This window comes from Cupressus sempervirens, chromosome 1, assembly GCF_028749045.1.
Source record: "Cupressus sempervirens isolate cs-2001-9-10 chromosome 1, ASM2874904v1, whole genome shotgun sequence".
NCBI lineage: Eukaryota > Viridiplantae > Streptophyta > Pinopsida > Cupressales > Cupressaceae > Cupressus > Cupressus sempervirens.
In genome coordinates this window covers 460,477,141-460,498,784 of record NC_143118.1, presented here as the reverse complement: position 1 = coordinate 460,498,784, position 21,644 = coordinate 460,477,141, and the positions used below count along the sequence as shown (strand labels likewise).

At 31.5% G+C, this 21,644-nt stretch overlaps 1 protein-coding gene across 4 annotated transcripts in view; it reads right to left on the bottom strand.

The window, feature by feature from the left end:
• The window catches only part of LOC149578294 (protein SUPPRESSOR OF K(+) TRANSPORT GROWTH DEFECT 1-like), a 47,266-nt gene extending 41,151 nt beyond the window's left edge, over positions 1-6,115 (bottom strand). The window contains exons 1-3 of one of the 4 annotated variants that reach the window (XM_089828099.1): positions 5,930-6,115; positions 3,740-3,839; positions 2,938-3,616 (exon numbers count right to left, since the gene is read on the bottom strand). In XM_089828099.1, coding sequence (XP_089684225.1) covers positions 2,938-3,415 — 478 coding nt within the window. In that variant the 5' untranslated portion in view covers positions 3,416-3,616; positions 3,740-3,839; positions 5,930-6,115. The remainder of the gene's footprint in view (positions 1-2,937; positions 3,617-3,739; positions 3,840-5,929) is intronic. The other 3 variants (XM_089828116.1, XM_089828112.1, XM_089828104.1) reach the window with 3 other exon arrangements.
• Positions 6,116-21,644: the final 15,529 nt, after the last annotated feature.

The following is a 21,644-nucleotide window of genomic DNA, read 5'->3' as shown; positions in this document are numbered from 1 at the left end:
AACTATAATAATAAACAAATTTTTTTATGTTTTTCAGTTGGTAAACCTGGCATTCCTACATTCCCACTTCCTGAATTTAGGAGCATATACCAGCCCTGTAGCATTTCCATTCTTCTCCTCACCATCATTTCCATCTACTTGTTTTATGATTTTGCTTTACTTTCCTTCAATCCCTCAGAATTATTTTTTTTTCATTTTTATTTATATCCTTAATTATTTGAGTTGCTTAAAAGTTTCTTATTCATCATCCTATTTTTTCTTCTATTTACCATCCTCCCTTTCCCACTCCATCACCCTATATTAGCCATATTGATATAAGAATTCCTCCTGCTCTAGCTATTTTCCTTTATCCACATTGCCTGCTTCCAGTGTTTCCATTCCTAGACACATCCTTACCTTACCTAGCTTTAGTCTCCATTTCCTTCTCGATTTCTCAACACACCAGCCCTTGTCATTTCCTTCCTTCTTGAAAAACCATCATTCTATCCTAGTTATCCTAGTTTGTTCCCCCCACCCATCATAGACCTTGAGATCTCAACCCTCCTAGATCTCTTCCTTGTCTTAGTACCCACATAAACCACATCATGGCTAACGTCCCTTCCCCTTCTACCTCTTGTAAGGAGACCATTCCAATCTTTCCTAACACTGAAATATTTGACCAAGAAGCCCAAATTGATTTTCAAAAACGCATATAAAAGTATAGCTCAACTCCAAGAAGTAAAGAATGTGGTTAATCCCTATTTGTGCTAGCTTACAGAACTTGCAGACCGGGAATCTCCAACAGCATACAAGACTATCCAGTTAACATGCTCAAATTACAAATATTGATCAATAAAATCCCCAAAGGTGTAGATCAATTGTAAACTCCCAATGACTAGACTATCCAGCTAGGATCCATTAGCTGCCAAATAACTTATCAATAAAAGAATTTCAAGATTTAAAAGGTGATCATTGTCTTCAAGACAAGTTCCTTATCCATTAGCAGGAGAGTTAAGATTAGAAAGGGGCAGTAACAGGGTTAATTCCACACCCTAAGAATCCACTCAAGATTGCTTCATCTTAGACAACATTCAATGAAATGAAAACGTCAAATAAAGAAAATCAAAAAATGCTCGCTGATCTACATATGATCCAGAAGACCCTTGTGCATACTAACAAAAGAACAGTTACATCTAGCAATAAGGCATTTATTCACCTAGGATCCCACACCTAAAACCAAAGACTAGTCAAGAATGAACGAGAGATCAGCAAATCTGACCCTTTAAGTAAAGAAAAGAATACTCCCAAAAACAATGCTTTTAAGGAGAAATTGTCCCTAACAAGCAGCTCCCATAAATAAGCCTTCACATGAATTTATGAACATAAACTCTCCCAAATTCCTATATTAACCTACTGCTATTTACAACAGAATGTATACCCAAATTCCATGCAACTAGAACATAAATTTTCATTTTGTAGTAGCACACTAGTAGCTATTGTCATATGTGGTTGACTCACCAGTCACCTTCAACTAGCTCAAATATCTTGCATTAATCTCTTTACTGATCTTTAAGTGCTTTCATATCCATGTTTCACCCTTCTAACCTGTTTGAGATTTCTTTATCTTTTAACTTGGCCACATCTTACTGCATGATTAAACTGGCTAAGCCATGTTCCCAACAGAATATTTAATTTCCAAAATCAGCAGAATAAGTAATGCAAGTAGTTTTATTAATATAGTGCTATTATGCTAGAAATGGATGGGATGGTAAAAAAGAAACACAATACAGCACTAGAGCATATTTGTCCATGCTATTACTTCATTGGAAATAGTAATGTGGAATGTAGTTCATATTTTGCAAGTGGTGAAAATGTCATTAATCCCATTTCAACTATAGAAGGAATTTATACACAAGTCATCCATAATTATGGGGGTATAGATGCAAGAGAACTTCTAACTGTAAGTGCCATTTAGCATTTGCAATTTGCTAGTCAACATACTCATTCACTTCAAATCAATTTATTTTCATAATTTTACCTTCAGACGTAACTCAACTGCCCTGTGATAGATGATAAAAGGCAAGGCCAATTTTTTATATCCATAGACTATTATTAAAGGCCAAGAATAACATTTTAATAAACTGTGTATAATGATGATCGATGATTTTTTTAATAATGACCCACTTTTTCAAAAACATTCAGCTAGAATCCATAAATAAGCACAAAACAGCAGACTACCAGCCAAATTCAAACATTGAAAACAGCTGGTACTGTGCCATATCCAGAAGTTGCGAAGATATAAATTTTAAGAATACACTGCAGGGATAAGCCAATGTTTTTGTATGTACCTGATAGTCAGTTTAGATAGATTTAAATACCTATTTTCATATGAAAAATTGAGTGGACTCTGTCAGTTTGCTCTGTGTGGAATCAAATTGTCTTTCTTTTAGTGAAAGTATGCCTTGGAATCGTTTTTTCCTAAAATCTAATAGGGGTAAACAATCACAATCTCAACTATCTGCACAACAACATACACTAGAAACGGAACAGTGTCAAAGCATTTTGCATAATTGGAGTAAATCTTCAGCATTTATATGGTGCACCTTATATCCCCGTAACTTATTCAGTGCATCGAAAAACCCAATTTTTGGTATGAAAACTTTGCAATTTATTATATAATAATTTGCAATTGATGCTTTACATGGACAAAGAAACAAAGTAGACAAAGAACAAAAATTTCAACCAGATTATATATTTTGCAAATCTTTTTCTTAATCTAAATAACCAATTTTAATGAAGCACAGATGTTAGCTTTTCTTGTTTTCATAGGAACACTTTCCTTGCAAATTTGATGCTCAACTGATGTATATCTCAAGGTGGACTTTTTCATAACAAACATTCAGTGCAGCTGAATTTTACTAAACAAATAACAACAGCAGTATGGGATAAGTTGTTCACCTGTGAAAAACTGTGGAAACTTTACAGGAAGAATAACTGCCTCTTGCAATGCCTGTTTGGCACTTTCAAGACCTGCCACATCATTCCATTTCACATTCGGCCTCTCTCTGATAATTGCAGAATTGAGCCCCGCACGCAACTTTGCTTGCTCAGGGTCCTCTCCATCTCCATCTCCATCCTTGTTTCCCGGCTTGCTCTTAGCTTTAGTAGCAACAGCTGCATCACCATTTGCAGCAGGCCTTGAAGTTCCCCCATCATCTAAGACAGCCCTGATCTCCTCTGCTCTTCGCAAATATTCTGTAAATTTCTGTGTAATAGCCTCCTTGATTTTTGGATTCTTCTCATATTTCAGATGGGTCTTAAAGTATTCAAGTGCATTCATGTAAAGAGGAAAAGCCTTGGCATAATTCCCAGCATTGTCTTCCTGAACTGCCTGCCTAACATACTCTATTGCTTGCTCCTTGAAATTGCTATACATTGTTGCTAAAAAATCCTACTGATGACCACAACAATGGCCAGAGAATTGAAGTACATGAAGAACAGTGAAATACTAGTTGGACAAAGGATCTCAAATGGGCATCTACCGTCTTGAGTTATAAAATATTTATAAACGCAAGGACTTGCTTGTCCAGGACCAAATTCCACTTCCCCCCGCATTCACTGTATGATATGAATTTCTCTATAAACCAACAGAAAAGATTATCAATATTCATATTTTATGATCTGTTAATAAGCAAATATCCTCAGCAACCAAAGCATCCACAAGGTTTTCTCAGTGAAAATAAATATCCTAGGACCCCACCTTTGCTATAAGGATCAAATGCCTCATAAACCAAATTCCCAGTTTCCACTTCAAGCCATCTTCTGTGATGAATTCTAAGGTAGTATCAAGGGTCAATGGCCTAAAAATAAAAATCTAAATTTAGCAAAAGAAGTTGGGAAATTCAATAAAACTTAGTCAGTTGTAAAGAAGAAAAAAAATAGAAAAATTCCTCTTGGAAAAATTCTAATGATGCTCCAATCAATTTGTTTCTTGATTCAGATACTTATTTTTATAAAGAATCGTCCACATATTCATCTCGAGAAAAATCCATACTCATAAATAACATCAATTGTTGACAAGTTTTACTAACCAAACAGAAAGAAAGATATAACTTAATTTTTAAAGAAAGACACAGTACTCTCCCTACTCTAGAAAAGTATAAAATCAGCCCTTATGTAATCTGTAAACAGTAAATATTCATTATTAGTGCAGCTACAAGATGTATTGCACAAAATGCAACCAGATGAGGTTACTTCCAGGTTGATGTTGATGACAAAAAAAGAAACTGACCCCGCACTCTACTGCTCCCTTCTCATACCATCTGAACACCCTCCCTCCCTTCTTTAGGGATTGTAAACTTTACTGTGGCAAGACTAGAAAATCAAATCTAGGAGAAACAGGCTGTGAAAATGTTGTAAGAGACACAGAAGGAGTCCTATTTAAGGAAACATGCTACAATTAGGAGAGCAAAGAACGTTTCAATTTTGGTAAGAAGCGAAGTAATTTCAGGAAGACTCGTCATCATCCCCAAATTGGTTTTGAATAGCATAAGAAAGTATCGAATGAGGCATAATATTTGATCATTCGTAATAAATCTGATCAAAAATGCCAAAAGGCTGAGAATTGGTTCTTCCAAACAAGACTAGATACAGTATAATTTCATTTGTAAAACAATTAATTAGTAGACAGTACTAAATATGGTAATACATCTGATCAAAAGTGGTAAGTCTAATCAAAAGTTCAAAAGTTGAAAACTAGTCCTTAACTTCTTACAAATAAGATAAGATACAGTATAATTTTAGTTGTAGAAAAATTAGGCAACTGTTCTTTTCAATGCACTCTCCAAGCAAGGAATAAAAGCAGCACATTTGCTTGCTTATTTAACAATACAAATAAACAATGCAGATCCTCTAGCATTGAACCCATGACACCAAGACAAAGAAGTAGCTGAACAGGCAACAATGAATATCAAATTGGCCACTTTCCATTCTTTATAATTGTCTACAACCTTTTCAGTTAATCAGCAGGAATTATTTCATTTAAAATATTATACATGATATTAGTTTTTCTCCTTTGTGATGGAAAAATTGGGGAAAACGGGACCTCAGCCTTGTAATTCTGGTACATCAATTAGATGAATGGTGCTTTTTTGCCTAATCAACCAGGTAGTTTTAAATTATTCTTCTGTTATGCATTTTTTTAGACAAATGTATTTCACTGTGTTGGTATAATAATTGCCTGCATACGGCTACATGTTTTGGTTATTCTTCTGTTATGAATGTTTTCAGACAAATTTATTCATAGAGTTGGTATAATAATTGCTTACAATTGTACAGCTTGGACACAGCCAATTAATAGGATGTTGCTGTTGAAAAGAAGGTTTTTTCTGTTTCTATAGATAGTCCCAAAAATGGAGTACTTGGGAGGGCGATGAGGTAGCATTGAGCAGATGTAAGCTTCAAAAATACCTCTATTACTGAGATTGTTCCTACTTTCCGATGGTGTGCTTCAAGTATTGCAAGATTCTAAAATTCCTCATATTTTGGATCATGCTCCTGAACAGATCTTCCGGGGAGAGGAATCAGAATAACAGTAACGCAATAATCCCAGAACAACAAATTCAACATCCAGTGGTCTACAACAATTACTTGTGCACCCAAATATTCCATAGAACATCGATCAATTAAAAGAAACACACAAATGATAGCTAATACGCCTTTATTTGTTTATGCAAGGATATATGTTCTTGAGAAATCAGGGAACCGAGGGTTTCTTGCAGGAAAAACACATTACCAAGACGCCTTCTCAGATAAAATCATGACTTGATTCATAAATCCCTCCCAGAAAAACAACCCAACAGCCTCGCCGATTAAATTTTTTCGTACAGACCATAAATTGACCCATTGGGAATAATCCCAGGAAAAATAGGGATCGGACATCAACACATACCTTTGGTTATAGTAGGCGAGGTGCCCTCCACGGCGATTTGATTCCCTGAAGGGATATTTGCAGGTTGATTGTAATCAATTCAATCTAGAACTTACTGAAATTTTGTGGGTCGAACCTGAAGGGATGGTTGACGAAGATTAGGAATGCAACCAATGAGTTTCAAGGAAAAGAAGAAGAATAACGTTCAGTCCTAAAATGACAAAATTGCATCTTTTTAACAGAGTAAATTGCAATTTAGGTTTTTAATTAATTGTAAGAGATTATGTACAGAATTTGATGAAGACGGCTTTGAAAGTTGTCGTGCGTAAGCTTTGTTTCAACTTCGTTGAAACTTCGAATTTGATTTGTTTTGATTTTTTACAATCACCAAACTTCGTCGGTTTAGTGAAAAGTATTTTTAGTTCCTGCCAAGGCAGAATACTTATGCTTTCATGTCAATCCAAATATGACATTAACACTAACCAATCAAATCCAATAATTTAAAAGATTATATGAGATTTCAAATGTTTATATTTTTTTCTAATTTTTCATTATTTTATAAATCATATTTTTCATTCATTCTATTGATCCATATTATTTTTGGTGTGGGAGAAAATTAATTTTTTCAACAAAAAATACAAATATTTTCTAACAACTTCATCTTACATTAATGAATGTATTAATTATAACTTTATCTTTTCCACATTTGTGACAAGTTGATAAGATTTTATTTTTTCGATCATTTTATCTTCCACCTCACACAACATGTCTAATCAATATTAATTATCACAATCTATTAAATATTTTTAATTTCTTATTTTAAATATATTTATTATTAGTTTTACATTGATGTTTATTTTTGACTATTTGATATAACTTGTTCCTAAAACTTCATCTAATGCATAAATTCAAATTATACTCTTATATATATATATATATATATATATATATATATATATATATATATATATATATATATATATATATATATATATATATATATATATAACACTAATAAATGTCTTTTTAATATAATTTCAATATGATATATCTTTGTATTTGAATTTCTAATTTTTTTTAAACTTTGTTTTTTTTTAATATTAGAAATAAGAGTTTCAGAAGCAAAAAAAAAAACACCAGAGTATCAATACGAATACACTCAAGGAGGCCAAGCCTCACTCAGAAGAGAAAGTATTTGTTGTACATACAAAGCAACAAAAGGAGGAAAAGCAAAACTATCTAGCTGAGAAGATCATAGTGATTGTCAACCCAGGCAATCCAGCCTAAGGGACCTTCCATCCAAACTATACTTTTATGCCCTTGAATCTACACCAACATAAATAACTCTTCTTTTCTGGCATTCCCTTTTTCTCTAATATCTTTGTTCAATCTATTGCAAGCTTGCTCAAAAACATGCAGATCATCCAAAATACTACGCCACCGGTACCCACGCTTAAGCTCAAGGTAGTAAAGAGTAGCATGCCCATCACGAAGGAACCTCCTCATTTTGTCCCGTTCAATCATCATAGTAGTCTGCACCTGCAAGAAGATTTTAAAGTAAGTGAGTTTTCGAAAAAACTCAGTAAGATCCCTATGCTTACCTTGATACCTTTCCTCGTTCCTGCACTTCCAGATCTGCCAGAGAATGTTAGACGACAATATATTCCAAAATAAATTGGTATCTTTAGGAAGACCATTAATATGACCCGAAATAATATCAAATATATTAACATTAATAGGATAAACAATGCCAAACATTTTCCATGTTTCTTTAGCAAAAATACAATCAAGAAGGATATGTCTACCAGTTTCAAGAACTCTACACAAATTACAAATATTAGAATTAACAAAATCTCTCTTTATAGGTAGCTTGTCCAAAAAAATAACCATTTGAAACATCTAATCTTGGGTTCCACAAGATTCTTCCATAAGATATCAAAATACTTTTTCAAAGCATCAGCATCATAAGAAGAGTACCAAACAGCATTAATATGATCGATAATATCAATATTACAATCAATGATTTTATAAATATTCTTAGCTTTGAGCATAGTAGTAATGATACCACCAGGCCATTTGCACTTCAGGAACTTGAGAGAATCAGTGTGACAAACAGTGGGAAGACCAACAGAAGCTTGCACAATCATGTTATAAGTTCTTCTATGGGAATCTGGGATAGCATATTTATCCTTAAGAACATCGCAAGGCATAATTTGATTATACTCAAAGAGATGCATAAATTGTTTAATACCTTTATTAGCCCACTGTTTGGCAGAACACCCTTGGGTAAGGGCCAAAGGTTTACCATTTAGGTGGAGATTCCACCAAATGGATCTTTCACCATGGAGTTGAATATTGGAATGAAACTCCTTGTTAGTGATGAATTTCCTAACATGATCCCAAGCCTTCCAAATAGACCTGAAAACCATGGAGCCTTGAACCATGACAGTAAAATTACCAAGAATAAGGTCACAAAAGGGGAGGCTAGTCCAAGACTTAGCTTTTCTAGGAACACCCCTCTCAATATTGCTCCTAACAAGCACTTTCCAAAGAGAATCACCCTCCATGGACTGAAAAATCCATTTGACAGACAAGGCTATACCCTGAGTTATTAAATCCTTCAGCCCAAGTCCCCCAAGGGTCTTGTCAATGTGGCACCAAGCCCACTTAATAGTTAAATTATTACTATTATTTTACTTTTATAAAAATAAATTAAACAATATTATTTTTTAATTATATTTTATAATAGTATTTGTAATATGTATAATTGATAAGTATTACAATTTTTAATTATATTATTATTTATTATTAATATTTTTTATTTAAACAATTTATCATTTAGTTTAAATACATTTAAAACTTAAATATATATGTTAATATTAAATTAATAATTATATTTTATATCAAAAAAATACTAAAGAAATAACCACAAAATAAAAATAATTCAATTCTAAAAGATATATAAAATATTATTAGGTTTTTATAAACTATGTATTAAAATTAAATAGTTATATTTTATTTCTTATTTATTACATCATATTTATTCATCAACATCAAATTTATATGTATTACATCTATTTATTATTTACAAATGTACATATTAAATTATATAGATATTATTTCATAATTAAAAATTACTTAATTTTATGAAAATTTTGAAATTACAAAACATTAAATAGTAAACCTTCTCTAATTGTGTAAAATTAAACAATTAGTTTTACTTATAAAATATTTTTATATTTCAATATATTTCATTTTTTCTTATAGAAATGTGAGTTTTAATATAAAAAATAAATTCTTAATTTCATTAATTAAATTATAATATTTTTTATTTTTTTATTATAACCATGATTTTATTTTGACTATTTGTTTTATTAAGAAAAATAATTATATTTAATTATTTCTCTCTCACACACACAACTTAGGTTCGTATCATTCTATCTTACTATTTTATCTCTCTTCCTCTTCCTCCTCTATATTATCTATCATTTTTTCTTCTGCATATATGTTTATGTTGTTATTGTTGTATACTGTTATTTATCTCTATCTATATCTCTATCCTAGTTTTTGTCCAGTGCTAATGATTAAAAATAGTGTGAGTTCCATTTGATAATCAAGATAAGAATAATACATAGTTGGGGGAGTTATTCCAACTACTTATGGTTGTCTAGTAGCATGCATGGTATGCTTAAACATATAATGTGATACTCCAAATGCTTCATCACTTCTTCAAGTTCTATAATTCAAATATTGGTATAGATATCTTTCCTCATTGCACATAATTTAAGTTGTCAATGTAGAAGGTGTAAATTTGTCTAAAGCATATGTATTGATCGTAGTATGACATTAAGTACTTAGTGCCATATTGGGGAATTTGGCCTCTTATTCTTGGGCTTAAATGCCTAAAGATATAATAATATAGCACTAGAACTTAACAACAAAATATGAGCCATCCTATCAAATCATAAGCACATTTCTAGGACGAGAATTTAACAACAAAATATAAGCAATCCTATCAGATCACAAGTGCATTTCTAGGCAAAAATTAATGCATTCATAATGTTAATTTAGATTCTCACTCATCTACACCTCTAAAACCATTATGCGTTAGGCAGGAACTATGACGCATTGTGTCTCTTGTTAACTTCGTCACTTCCATTTTTTTTTTCTTTTTTTTCTTTTTTCCTTCCTTTTCTTTTCTATGTTTTTTTTTTGATGAATAGTCCTTTTCTATTAAAAAGTATTTTTAACTTCGTCACTTCCATTTTATTTTTTCACCAATCAAAATTGTTTATTTTAAATATGCAAATCTTTTATTAGTATTTTCTTTAGGTTGGGGTATATTTGTTTTGGAGATTATAATATGTCAATTGTATAATATTTTACTGGGTGCCACTTCTACTTTTTTGTTCACCAATCAAAATAGTTTATTTTAAATATGCAAATCTTTTGTTAGTGTGTTTTCTTTAGGTTGGGGGTATATTTGTTTTGGAGATTATAATATGTCAATTGTTCATTGGTCCATAAGGTGAATAGTAGGGCATCCAATTTTTTGGTCTTCAAGGTTTGCGAATAGTCAGAAAATCTAATAATAAAATCTAACTCATTCAATGTTACCCTACATAGAATGAATAGATCTCTTTTGAGTGGACGTTTTGTGGCTGAGTCACTTTAAGATGTCAGTTTTCCTTCCTTAGGCTTCTGCTACATAAACCAAACAACTATATATAATCGTTTAACAATTAATGCAATGGAAATTATCTCATCTGTCTTTTCATAGAAAGGAGTGATTGCTTTAATGCAGTTTAATTTATCTCGCCTGCCTATTTATAGAAAGGAGTGAGTGGTTTGAAATTGAGATGATCTTCGTGTTGTGCAGAGAGAATTGATCTTCGTGTTGTGCAGAGAGAAACTGATAAGGTTTGTCGATGGCTCTATTTCACCAAGGTTGTGTTCTTTTTGTTCGTGCAAATTTCCAAATTTTGTCTCGGTTAAATTTTTTTCAATGTTTGTTTTTAACTAACTCTTGCAACTTGTTCTTTGTGAACTTGTTCATTTTAGCAGGAAAAATTGTTCACAATTATTGTGCTTTGTAAAGATATGTTTTCCTATTGTGATTTGATTGCTCTATCATTTTCTTGTGGTTTGTTTTTGTTGAAAATAATAGGCACACAATATTAAACCCCTTAGGTAGAATTTGTATCATTTTTCATTTGTGTATTTCGAAAACTCCTTTTGCATTGTATGATTTGAACACAATTTTCTTCCACTTCCAGTTTCATTTAATTCATATGCTTAATGCGCAATTGTTATATTTTGCACCCGATTGCAATCGTGTCTCTCCCTGCCACTCTTGTGATTTGTGGTAGAAGGAAAATGGAATAACACTCATTACTGATTAGAATTTCTTTAGCATGTAATATAAATTGGGTTTCTTCATTTATTTATTTGGATCAAGAATTTTGTGCAACGAATGTACCCATAACAATTACAATTGAGAATTTTCTTGATCCAGCCATGATCGATCCATCTTACAAAGGTAATTTTTCTAGATCCACAATTTCTTTGTTTGGTTGGTGGGTATTGGATCACCAATTTCTTCTTTCTTCATTTTGGGTTCTTGATGAAATGATAGGTTGTAAAGGTGTACATTTTTTTGTTTTCCTTTTGGGTTCTTCAGAATTAGACCTAATACGCGTTGCAACTTACCTTGAAGCTCATGTAGAGGCACCTATGGTTGGGTCTATAATCTTGATAGGAATTCCTTCAAAATTGGGAACCTATGGATTTTTGAGATTTTCCACACCCATGTCTCCCAAAGCGACACTTTGTCCCACTCCCTTCATTTATACTCTAAGCGTGATTGCCATTCTATATAAGAACAAAATGGAGAAACATGAGATTTGGGTTTGAATGATGTTTAAAGTGTCATGTTTTTCCACCTTAGAGTTGGGTTTTATGTTTTCAACAAAAAATTTAGTGTGTAGTATTTTGATTTTATATATTTAGAGTTACACAGCTTTGGACCAAAAAATAGAACACAAGAGTGTTAATGTTGTAGTAGATTCCTAGGATCAAATATCCCAAGTCATCTGTCCATCTAACAATATCTTACCATGAGCTACATAAGATACAAGTCAGTTACCAATGCATATTTAAGAGGCTCTTTTATTATAATAGGTAGTAAATTTTGCTTGGAGGGTGTCATTTGCCTAAATTTTCCCATTGATTTGAATACGGTTCTAGAAGATGGAAACCCCTGATGTTTTATCTCTTGACTTTCTATTTTGTGATATATGACTTCTATTTTGGATGCAAACATAGATATGAAAAAGAATATTTTGGAAAATCAGAAACTACATCTTACTATGATTTACATGAAATGCAGTACTACTTACCATTGTATAACAAAGTATACACCTCTATTATTAGTTATCTGACATAGCAGTGTAGGAAGGCTAATTATACTCATAGTTGCATTAGCGTTAATATCTTGAAAGCTAAGGTGGCTTATAGGATGTTCATGTGGCCCGCAATAAAAATCTAATCACATGTTAAATAATTTAAGAGAGTATTCCTTTAATTTTAAAGAGGGGTAAATGCTTTGACCTGGAGCTATGAACCAGTGAGGCCACAAATGGGGGACCTCATCCCCATGAGATTTGAACCTTGATGGCAAGGATAACAACATAACAACTTAACCATCACAACATGCCACTATATTTCTTTAAGAGAGTATTCATGGTAAAACAACAAATTCATGCTTTTGTTTTATCTTTTAAGAGAAAAAGATCGTGTATGTCCTTTTGCTAGAGTAATATATTAAGTTTCATTGTTTATGATGAATTTATAATATTCAGGTTTTTTTAATAAAAATTTGATGCTAAGTTTTTTTTAAATTTTATTATTATTTTGTTCTACTTTTATGGGCAATTTTTTTTTTTTTGAGTAATCATTTTAGTTTATTACATTAAAAGAGATTTCTAATTTCATTGTTTAAAGGGTCATTGATTTTAAGCAATCCTTTTGGCATTAGTTTACTGCTCGATGCAATCTCAGAAATGAAAGTGACTAGAAATGCAAAAATGAAAAAAAAAAAAAATTAAGCTTGATCATGGATCAAGGACGTTCAGTGCTTGGTTTTCCTAATTTCAACTTTCTACTCACAACCAGATGATTTGATACTTGTGGCGTTTCTTTATAGTCCATTTACAATATACTTAATACTCTTATATGTATTATTGCTATTTGATTTTGTAATATATTGTGGTAGATTCTAACTTGTGAGAATGTGTGACTGAGTTTATAGTCCAAGTCCAAGTGTTGAGTGGGATTGCTCAATCATTGGCATGATCGAAACATAAACTTTGGAAAATGTGTTTGTCATAGAATGTCTAAATGTGGAGAAGTCATTATGCATTGTTATGGATGAAGAATTTATGGAAAATAGATTTGGATCCATATGCTACAAGGACATTGTTTCTAAATTCCTCATTAACTGCATGGACCTTTTGGAGAATGTAGAAATTGTGAAGCAAATGGCAAATGCATATCTCAAGCATCACTTCAAGCCTCTTGAAGACTACGATGCCTATATTAGTACATATGTGATAGTGATGAGTAGTGCCCTCATAGGTGGATTGTTCTCCCTCAAATCCCTAAGTTCATGTAATGTTACTACATGTTTATATTATTCCCTAGAAATTGCAATTAGTAGTAAGTACAAATCTATCGTAGATGATGCATTGCACACTCACAAGAAAAATACATCAAGAATTTCAGATGTTTGTGATGCAATGATATTCCTACAAATTCATATGTCTCCTCTTCCAGTACTTCCTTATGTTTACACCAATTGCTCCATGATTATGTCATCTAGTAGGGAGCTACTATAATCTGCAAAAGATTTCTCAAAAATGTCTATCATGAATGACCATATGGTGCATATATGTATATAGTAAACATTATCTATGGTGAAATATGTTTATTTACACTGCTAAAATTTTTTCAAAATATAAATAGATATGTTTCTATGTGTATTTTTTCCATCACAGATGACTTTAATTTTCTAAAATTCCTCGTACTCAATCTTTTGTTTACACTATTGATCACTTTACTAATATTTTTTGACTTAACCTAATAATACACGACATTTGAATTTTAGCAAATCAAAATATTAGTCATGCTTTCTATTGGTTCAAGTCAACTTCTATTTATCTCTTAGCATTTTATTTTCTCATTATTGTTTTACTAAATGAACCAATATATCTTTAACTACTTGTTCTCTACCCATCCCTACCCAATCATAAACTTTTGATTACTTCTCTCTATTATGAAGGTGCAATTGCAATTGTGAAAAAGATATAACTTCTATCTTGTTTATTTGAATTTTGATTTGGCCATTGCATGTAGTACTATGTACATATTGTTCACCTAATCAAAGATACTTTGTCGACTCATTTTTTTCTTTATATCATATTTTATAGGTTCCCCAAGCCTATTTCGACAACTACAAGTTAAATACAAAACAATTGTATTCAATTACCAATTTATTTCTCATTTCTCTATCTAGTTCATTAAAATCTAATTCTTGTATTCACTTGTATGTTTTACTTAGTAATTTTTATATGTATTTCCTCTCTAGTAGAATAAAATTAATTACACTTGCAAAATTGGGATTTGAAAAAAAAAAAACTAGTATTCTAATACAATATAGTTGGTAAAAAGATTTTTGAATCAATATCTTGTTACAGATCCTTTAATATATCAATTCTAATAATGTCTAATAATTAATCATATGTATAGTATATAATTATAATATTCAATATAGAGGAATCAAGTGTATTTTTCAATCAAACTCATCCACCCTATATTTCATAGGTATTGGTTTGTACAACTCATCTCCCATGGAGTTCAAATGTGACTTGATAACACTAAACTACTAAAACTTAGGAAGTCATGGTGTTTCAACTATGTTAGAATCACCTACTTGCAATTCATGTTAGGTGTTCCATTCGTTCTCATGAAATGTGAGTTTCAACCAATATATAAGCAAAATATACCTCTTTGACCTACTATGATGCTCTCTTTTCTAATGGATATCGTAGACCATTAATATAAACCCATGTAGTGATTTCACATGTTAAGAGTAACATTGCACACTACATATAGATGTGTATAGAGAATTGGAAATACATGTTTCACCACCTTGTTTATCTAACATGTTTGCTTAAAATAACTTCTAGACAACGAATTTTGTATCCAGTGCAAGGGTTCATTTAAAGTTGCATAATAACCTTTCACATTTGATGCATGTGTACATTTTAGTTCTAAAATGTGTTCACCTAATATGGCACAATTATCAATTGCTATGTAGTGACATTATCAAGAAATGTCAAAGTCATTATTCACATATTTAGAATACTCTAGATAGAGATGTTGGATTTCTTTTCCATGGGTCTTTACTCATCTACAAAACATTGCACCTTAATTTTCATTGCCTATTTTGTGTTAGGTCTTTCTTGGAAATGAAATTATACATAGGTTACATTTATTAATACAAAGTTTGAATACAAATGATGCAAGACAATAATGCTTTAGAGGCCTAAAGTTGCTACTACAACTTAAAGTTAATATCAAAAATGCACTCTTCATCTTCGTAACTACATGTGTGACTGTCTTACGAAAAAATGCTTCTACTTGAATCAATAATGCTTTTTTAAATTTGCATTCTCTTTCTCCTCTATTTCTCACTGCAACAAACATCCTTTTCCATGTTACTCATGGCATGCAATTTAATACTCTTTTATGTAATTTTGTACATTATTGAGTGAGCCATGGAGTTTAAAGAAAAGGCAAAAGTAAAGTAGGCTATAAATATACATCTAGAGTGCCTAATATTATATGGATGTTGCTATATAATTACCATGGAACAACTTATAAATGTTGCTTAAATTGTTTGATTACTTCACAAAGATGGCTACAACGGTGACTAGATTCTTCAAGGAATTGGTATGCAATAAGCACAAATGCAAGTGTGGTCTAAAAATATAAAGCTATCAGGATATTTCCATGGGGTCAATGTTGGTTCAATAGTTCTACAACTACTACATAAGTTGCTTTTTCATATAGTAAATAGGGGTACTTTAGACTTAGCAAAATCTTTAGTTAATAAAACTATTGCTTTTGTGATACTTATGCCAATTGCATATTTGAAAATTTGACAATGATTTCAATTTCTACAAGTGCAGGTTGATTAGTAATAGGATTTTTATGACTTATTATATTTTTCATCAAATCTATGTATCATGACATAGTTGCAATCTCAAAGAAAACCACCTATACAATCACACACATATGGACAAAGTTCACAAACTTAGAAGTGATCATTTGGACAACTCTCGTATCCAATCTACTCAGAAAAGTGCTATGATAAATCAACACAATTGAAAACTTTCACCCATAAAAGCAACTTGGAAGTGGACAAATACAATAGAAAATCTCATTTACAAAAATGTGATATTGATAAAAGTCTTGAAGAACATGGATTATCTAGGTTTCATGACTTCAAATACAATGTTGGTGATTAATTGTTTGATTCATTTGTATTTTTTACTTAAATTTCAGCTCACCTCAACTGAAATACATAAGGGAGTAATAGACTTATTCCTCAGTTGCCTTCATGGTTCTGATCAAGAGGCTATAGATTCTTTCACTTGTGAACTGAATCTAGAAACATTGAAAGAGCTACATAATGTAGTTGATCCTAACACTTATTTATGAAGAATGCAACTATCTACAAACACAACTAGCTCAGAAGAAGATCAAGGTTTATGGGGTGATATATTATGCATTAACTGGCTCTCTAAGTGGCCAAACATTTGCATTTGTGTTTGGTCTTCGAATTTTGGAAAACAATATCTTGATTTCAATAACTCAATTGATTTTGTTGCATAGAACATCATATTTCATGACGTAAATTCTCTATATGGTCATTTTGAGCCATTGGTTACCACAAAGATTTTTAAAAAAGATAGGACAACCATGAACTTACATCAAGTAAAAAAATTGATTAGAGAGAAAGGTGAAATACAATTCATTAACATAAATAGGAAAAGAAAAAATGAATTGACAAATAAAAACTTGACCAATACTGCTAAACTGAATAATACCAAAAACCTTGGAAATAAAAATTGGCGTACAACAAAGAAACTTATTAAAAGTCAAGCTAAAAAAATGGAACAAAATAGAAGCAACAATGGTAGCTTTAGGGCCTCTTAAACAATCAATCAAGTTAAAGACAACTTGGAGACATAGTCGACTCTCATAGTCAATAGTAAAACAACATCAAAAAAGAAAAGCATCACACAAGTGCAACGATATTTATCTACAATAAAGGAAACGCCAAAAAATCCTTGCACAATATGCCAACTCATAAATTTTAGAAATGATGTAAAACATCTTAAACAGAGACATAAAGTTACATATTACAACTTAACAAATCACAACATCATGTTTTGTGGTGATAACATATGTAAAACATGCACGAATTCCTTAACTAGAAATACAATTCCTAAATATGTTGTCCCTCTAAACATTAGCAAAAACATTCCACTAAATAGCATACAAAATTTGACTCAATTAGAAGAGTACTTGGTGTCATTAAGAATTTCATTTGGACAAATATGGGAATTAGGACACAAAAATTCACAACTAGGCCTAACCGGTTCCATCATAATTATTTCAGTTAACATATACATAGTACAAATTTTTTTCCATTATCATTATCAAACATATCAACTATTGTCATCTCCCTTAAAAGACATTTATAATATAGGAATGCTTTCCAAAAAGGTATGGTGCAATCAAACATTGTGATGCACACTTTACTTGATTTGACTAAGACAACACAACACTTTATAAAATGCAAAATGTAAAAATTAATGATAAATGGATACAAACATTATAGAACAGCATTGACAATGATGGCAATGAATATTTATATTCAATTGACTTAGAAAGTCAAAGCGATTATGAAATTGATAACCCAATAGAAACTCTAATTCATGGATACACAAACTCAAGGAGTATTCAAAACATGCGAGACAAAATCATTGCAATCACTCCTTTCAAGGAATGTTATCGAATTGGAATTTTCAAAGACAAATATTCAAAGGAAATGAACTTCCAAACACTCTTCTATGGTGAGCCACGAAGTACAAACATTGCGAACAAATTTACTTACCAAAAGTTGGCACAATGGGAATTATCGCATTATCATCAAGATTTTGCACTACACACAACAAACATCTTCTTCAAAATAATTAAATTACTCGTACATCAAGTGATGTCAACAATGTAGATACGAATAAGAAAAGGTTGGCTAAAAGGAAGAAAGTTTCTTGCGAAAGATGTCAAACAAGAACCAAACTTAGAAAAAATATTAAAATCTGACATTAGATATGTAGACTTCAAAAGAATAAGAATATCGCTTGACTACATAAACCAATTAAAGAAAAACATCTTTGCAATGATCCAACAACTTGGACCACCTACATTTTCCCTTGCTTTTAGTAGTGCTGAACAAAATTGGGACCCTGTAGTGACAACTCTGCGATATTTGCACAGTTTGTGTCAACAAAGAATGCAAGATACCACATCATTTGAATCCAATGACATCAACAATGTTGAACTAGTAAGAAAGGACCAAAATACATGCAATAAGTATTATAGACATAGGACTAATGCATTAAGGAAACTAATTTTCATGGATAGTTCTTTTTTTTTTGTGAAAGTTGTTGACTACTTTTCAATTAGAAAATTTCAAAATAGGGGAAATAAACATGACCACATGCTTATTTGGATTCAAAATGCTCCAATATATGGAAGACAAAGCAATGATGAGATTTTCAAATTTGTCGATGAGCACATAACATGCAACATTGACCACTTGCAATCGCATATGGCTAAATTGCAAAAATGCCACCCCACAAGAGAATGCAAAAAATCATCAAAGAAAAAATGCAAATATAATTTTCCAATAAATTTGCTATCATATACCATGATTTTGGACCATTATCCAATAACAACACCATAGTGACAATGCTTGCTTCCAAAAAATTTGCAACTTTGGAGACCAATCAATTTGACTCATTCTACACATTTGAAATATTTTTAGTAGACTTACAAACAACACATAATGAATACATTATTTCACTGAGATCAATGTTACACAACCCAACTCTATTTCTAAAGAGAAAACCATCAAAGATATACCACAATTGTTTCTATAGACAAATGCCAGAGCTATGGAGAGCAAACACATATGCTCAATTTGTCTTAAATGCTTACGTTGTAGCAATGTACTATAGTTCTTACATGGAAAAAGTAGACAAGTCTATGACACATGCTTTCAAAAGAATACAACATGATCACCAAAGAGAAAATATAGATGAAATAAGGATGGTAAGGAAATAAGGAAATGCTTTATTAAACTTACAGTAAATGTCAGCACAACAAGCTGCTCACTTAGTTTTATCACTTCCCCTCAATAAAAGTTCATGAAGATGTATTTTCAATGACATAAGACTAGAGAATGAACACATCGAATCAAAAAATGTAATATCAAAATCTCTAATAGACCACTACATAAATTGACCAACAAGTATATCCCACATATGTTTGGCTAATTTTGTCTCAAAATATAATATTAAAGTGATGCAAAATAAAACAAAGCAAAAAGAAATCATAATACAATTCATTAATTACAATAAAAATATTGATGTTGTAAATTATTGTAGAGAAATTGCTTCTTTTTGTACCATTCATAGAACATGAATGTCATCTCAAACAAAATTTTATATCCTAAGAATCAACATTCACACATCATGAAGCTAAGTAAAAATAAACCGCTCAAAATTCTTCTTCAAAACCAAAGACTTGCATGGGGTGACATTGATAGCGAAGCCAATGATATCAACATTTAAATATTAGAAAACAATAACAACAATGAAATAATACAAACCTATAGGCCTTAAGAAGAATATGACATTCACAATGACATTGAAGCAAGATCACATAAGAAAATAATAAACACAACATATTTAGGATTTTAAGTAGCAAAGCATTCACAAATACTTAATAATGTTGGCTACTTCGAACTTAGATAGAAGCTTAACAAAGAGCAACAACAAATAGTCAAAGATATTGTTATGAAGAAAATGAAAAATGAGAAAACTCCAATTAACCTATTCTTCACTAGAGGTGTTGGGACAGGGAAAACGTTTACAACAAAGGTCATCTATCAAGCACTTTTGTGATCTATAACAACAATATAGACAATGATCCTGATAAACCAAAAGGATTAGTTACAACTTATATAGGAAAAGCAACATACAACATTGGTGGCGCAACAATACATTCAACATTACATATTCCTTTTAACAAATTTGAATTTTTATCAGTAAACAGTGACACACTTGACAAAATGTCAAAACATTACAGTCAAATTAGACTTATTTTGATTGATGAAATCTCCTTAGTGGGTTCATCCTTCCTTCATTTCATAGACAGGTGACCACGAGAAATTATGCACACACTTATAGCTTATTTTGGAAATCTGGCCACAATTTTCTATGATGACATATATCAAGCACAACCAATACTAGACTCCAATATATTCAAAAGTAGGCCTACAAATAGAGACTTATTGTCATACAATGTGAAATGTTACACTTTACATGTTACCATGTGGCAAAAAGATGAAAAATTCATTCAAATATTAAATAGGACCCACAAAGCGAAGCAAACTTTAGAAGATATAGATTACCTCAACCACCACTATCTTCGATCAATACTGATCAACCCAACACTCCCTTTTCTTTTTTATAGAAAAATCAATGTAGATTCCCATAACAACAAAATGCTTACAATTATGCCTAAAAAAATTATTGTTCTAAAGTCCATTGATGAATACGAGAACAACATTGATGGTATACGACTCTACTCCCATACAACTACTCTACCAACCAAAATACAACTAAAATGAAACATGCTCATAGAGTTATATTTAGGAAATTGCAACACTAGTGATGGCTTAGTAAATGGTTCTGATGGTATTTTCAAAGAATTCACCAAACATGACACTTTCGACATTGTGTGGGTTAAGTTTAACAATCCTAATGTTGGGCATCAACAAAGAAAGAAATATGCAACATACTATAACCACTGGATTGAAAAAGGTTGGATCCCTATTCTATGCATCTCAAGATCAATTCATAAAATATCAACTAGCAAGAAAATAACTATTAGAAAACAATGCCCCATACAACTAGCACATGCACACACAATTCACATATCACGAGGCTTAACAATGAACACATTAGCTTTTGATCCTATAGCTATATGACAACATAGAATACCATATACGACATTATTGCGAACAAAAACAATGGAAAACTTGTTCCTTGTTGGACCTCTAAGCACTAAACATTTCTGAGTGAAAACAAAATAAATATAGAAATGGATCACTTGCAATCAAATGCATCTTGACACCTTGACATTGATCTTGCATGTCCATAATCAATTCCACATTTTCTCTTGTGCACATTAAACACATGAAGTTTATATGCCCACAAAGTTGATCTACTCAATGACTTTAAAATTATGTCATTTGATGTACTATGCTTACAAGAAGTTCACATGTCCCCACCACAAAATCACATCTTCTATGGACTGT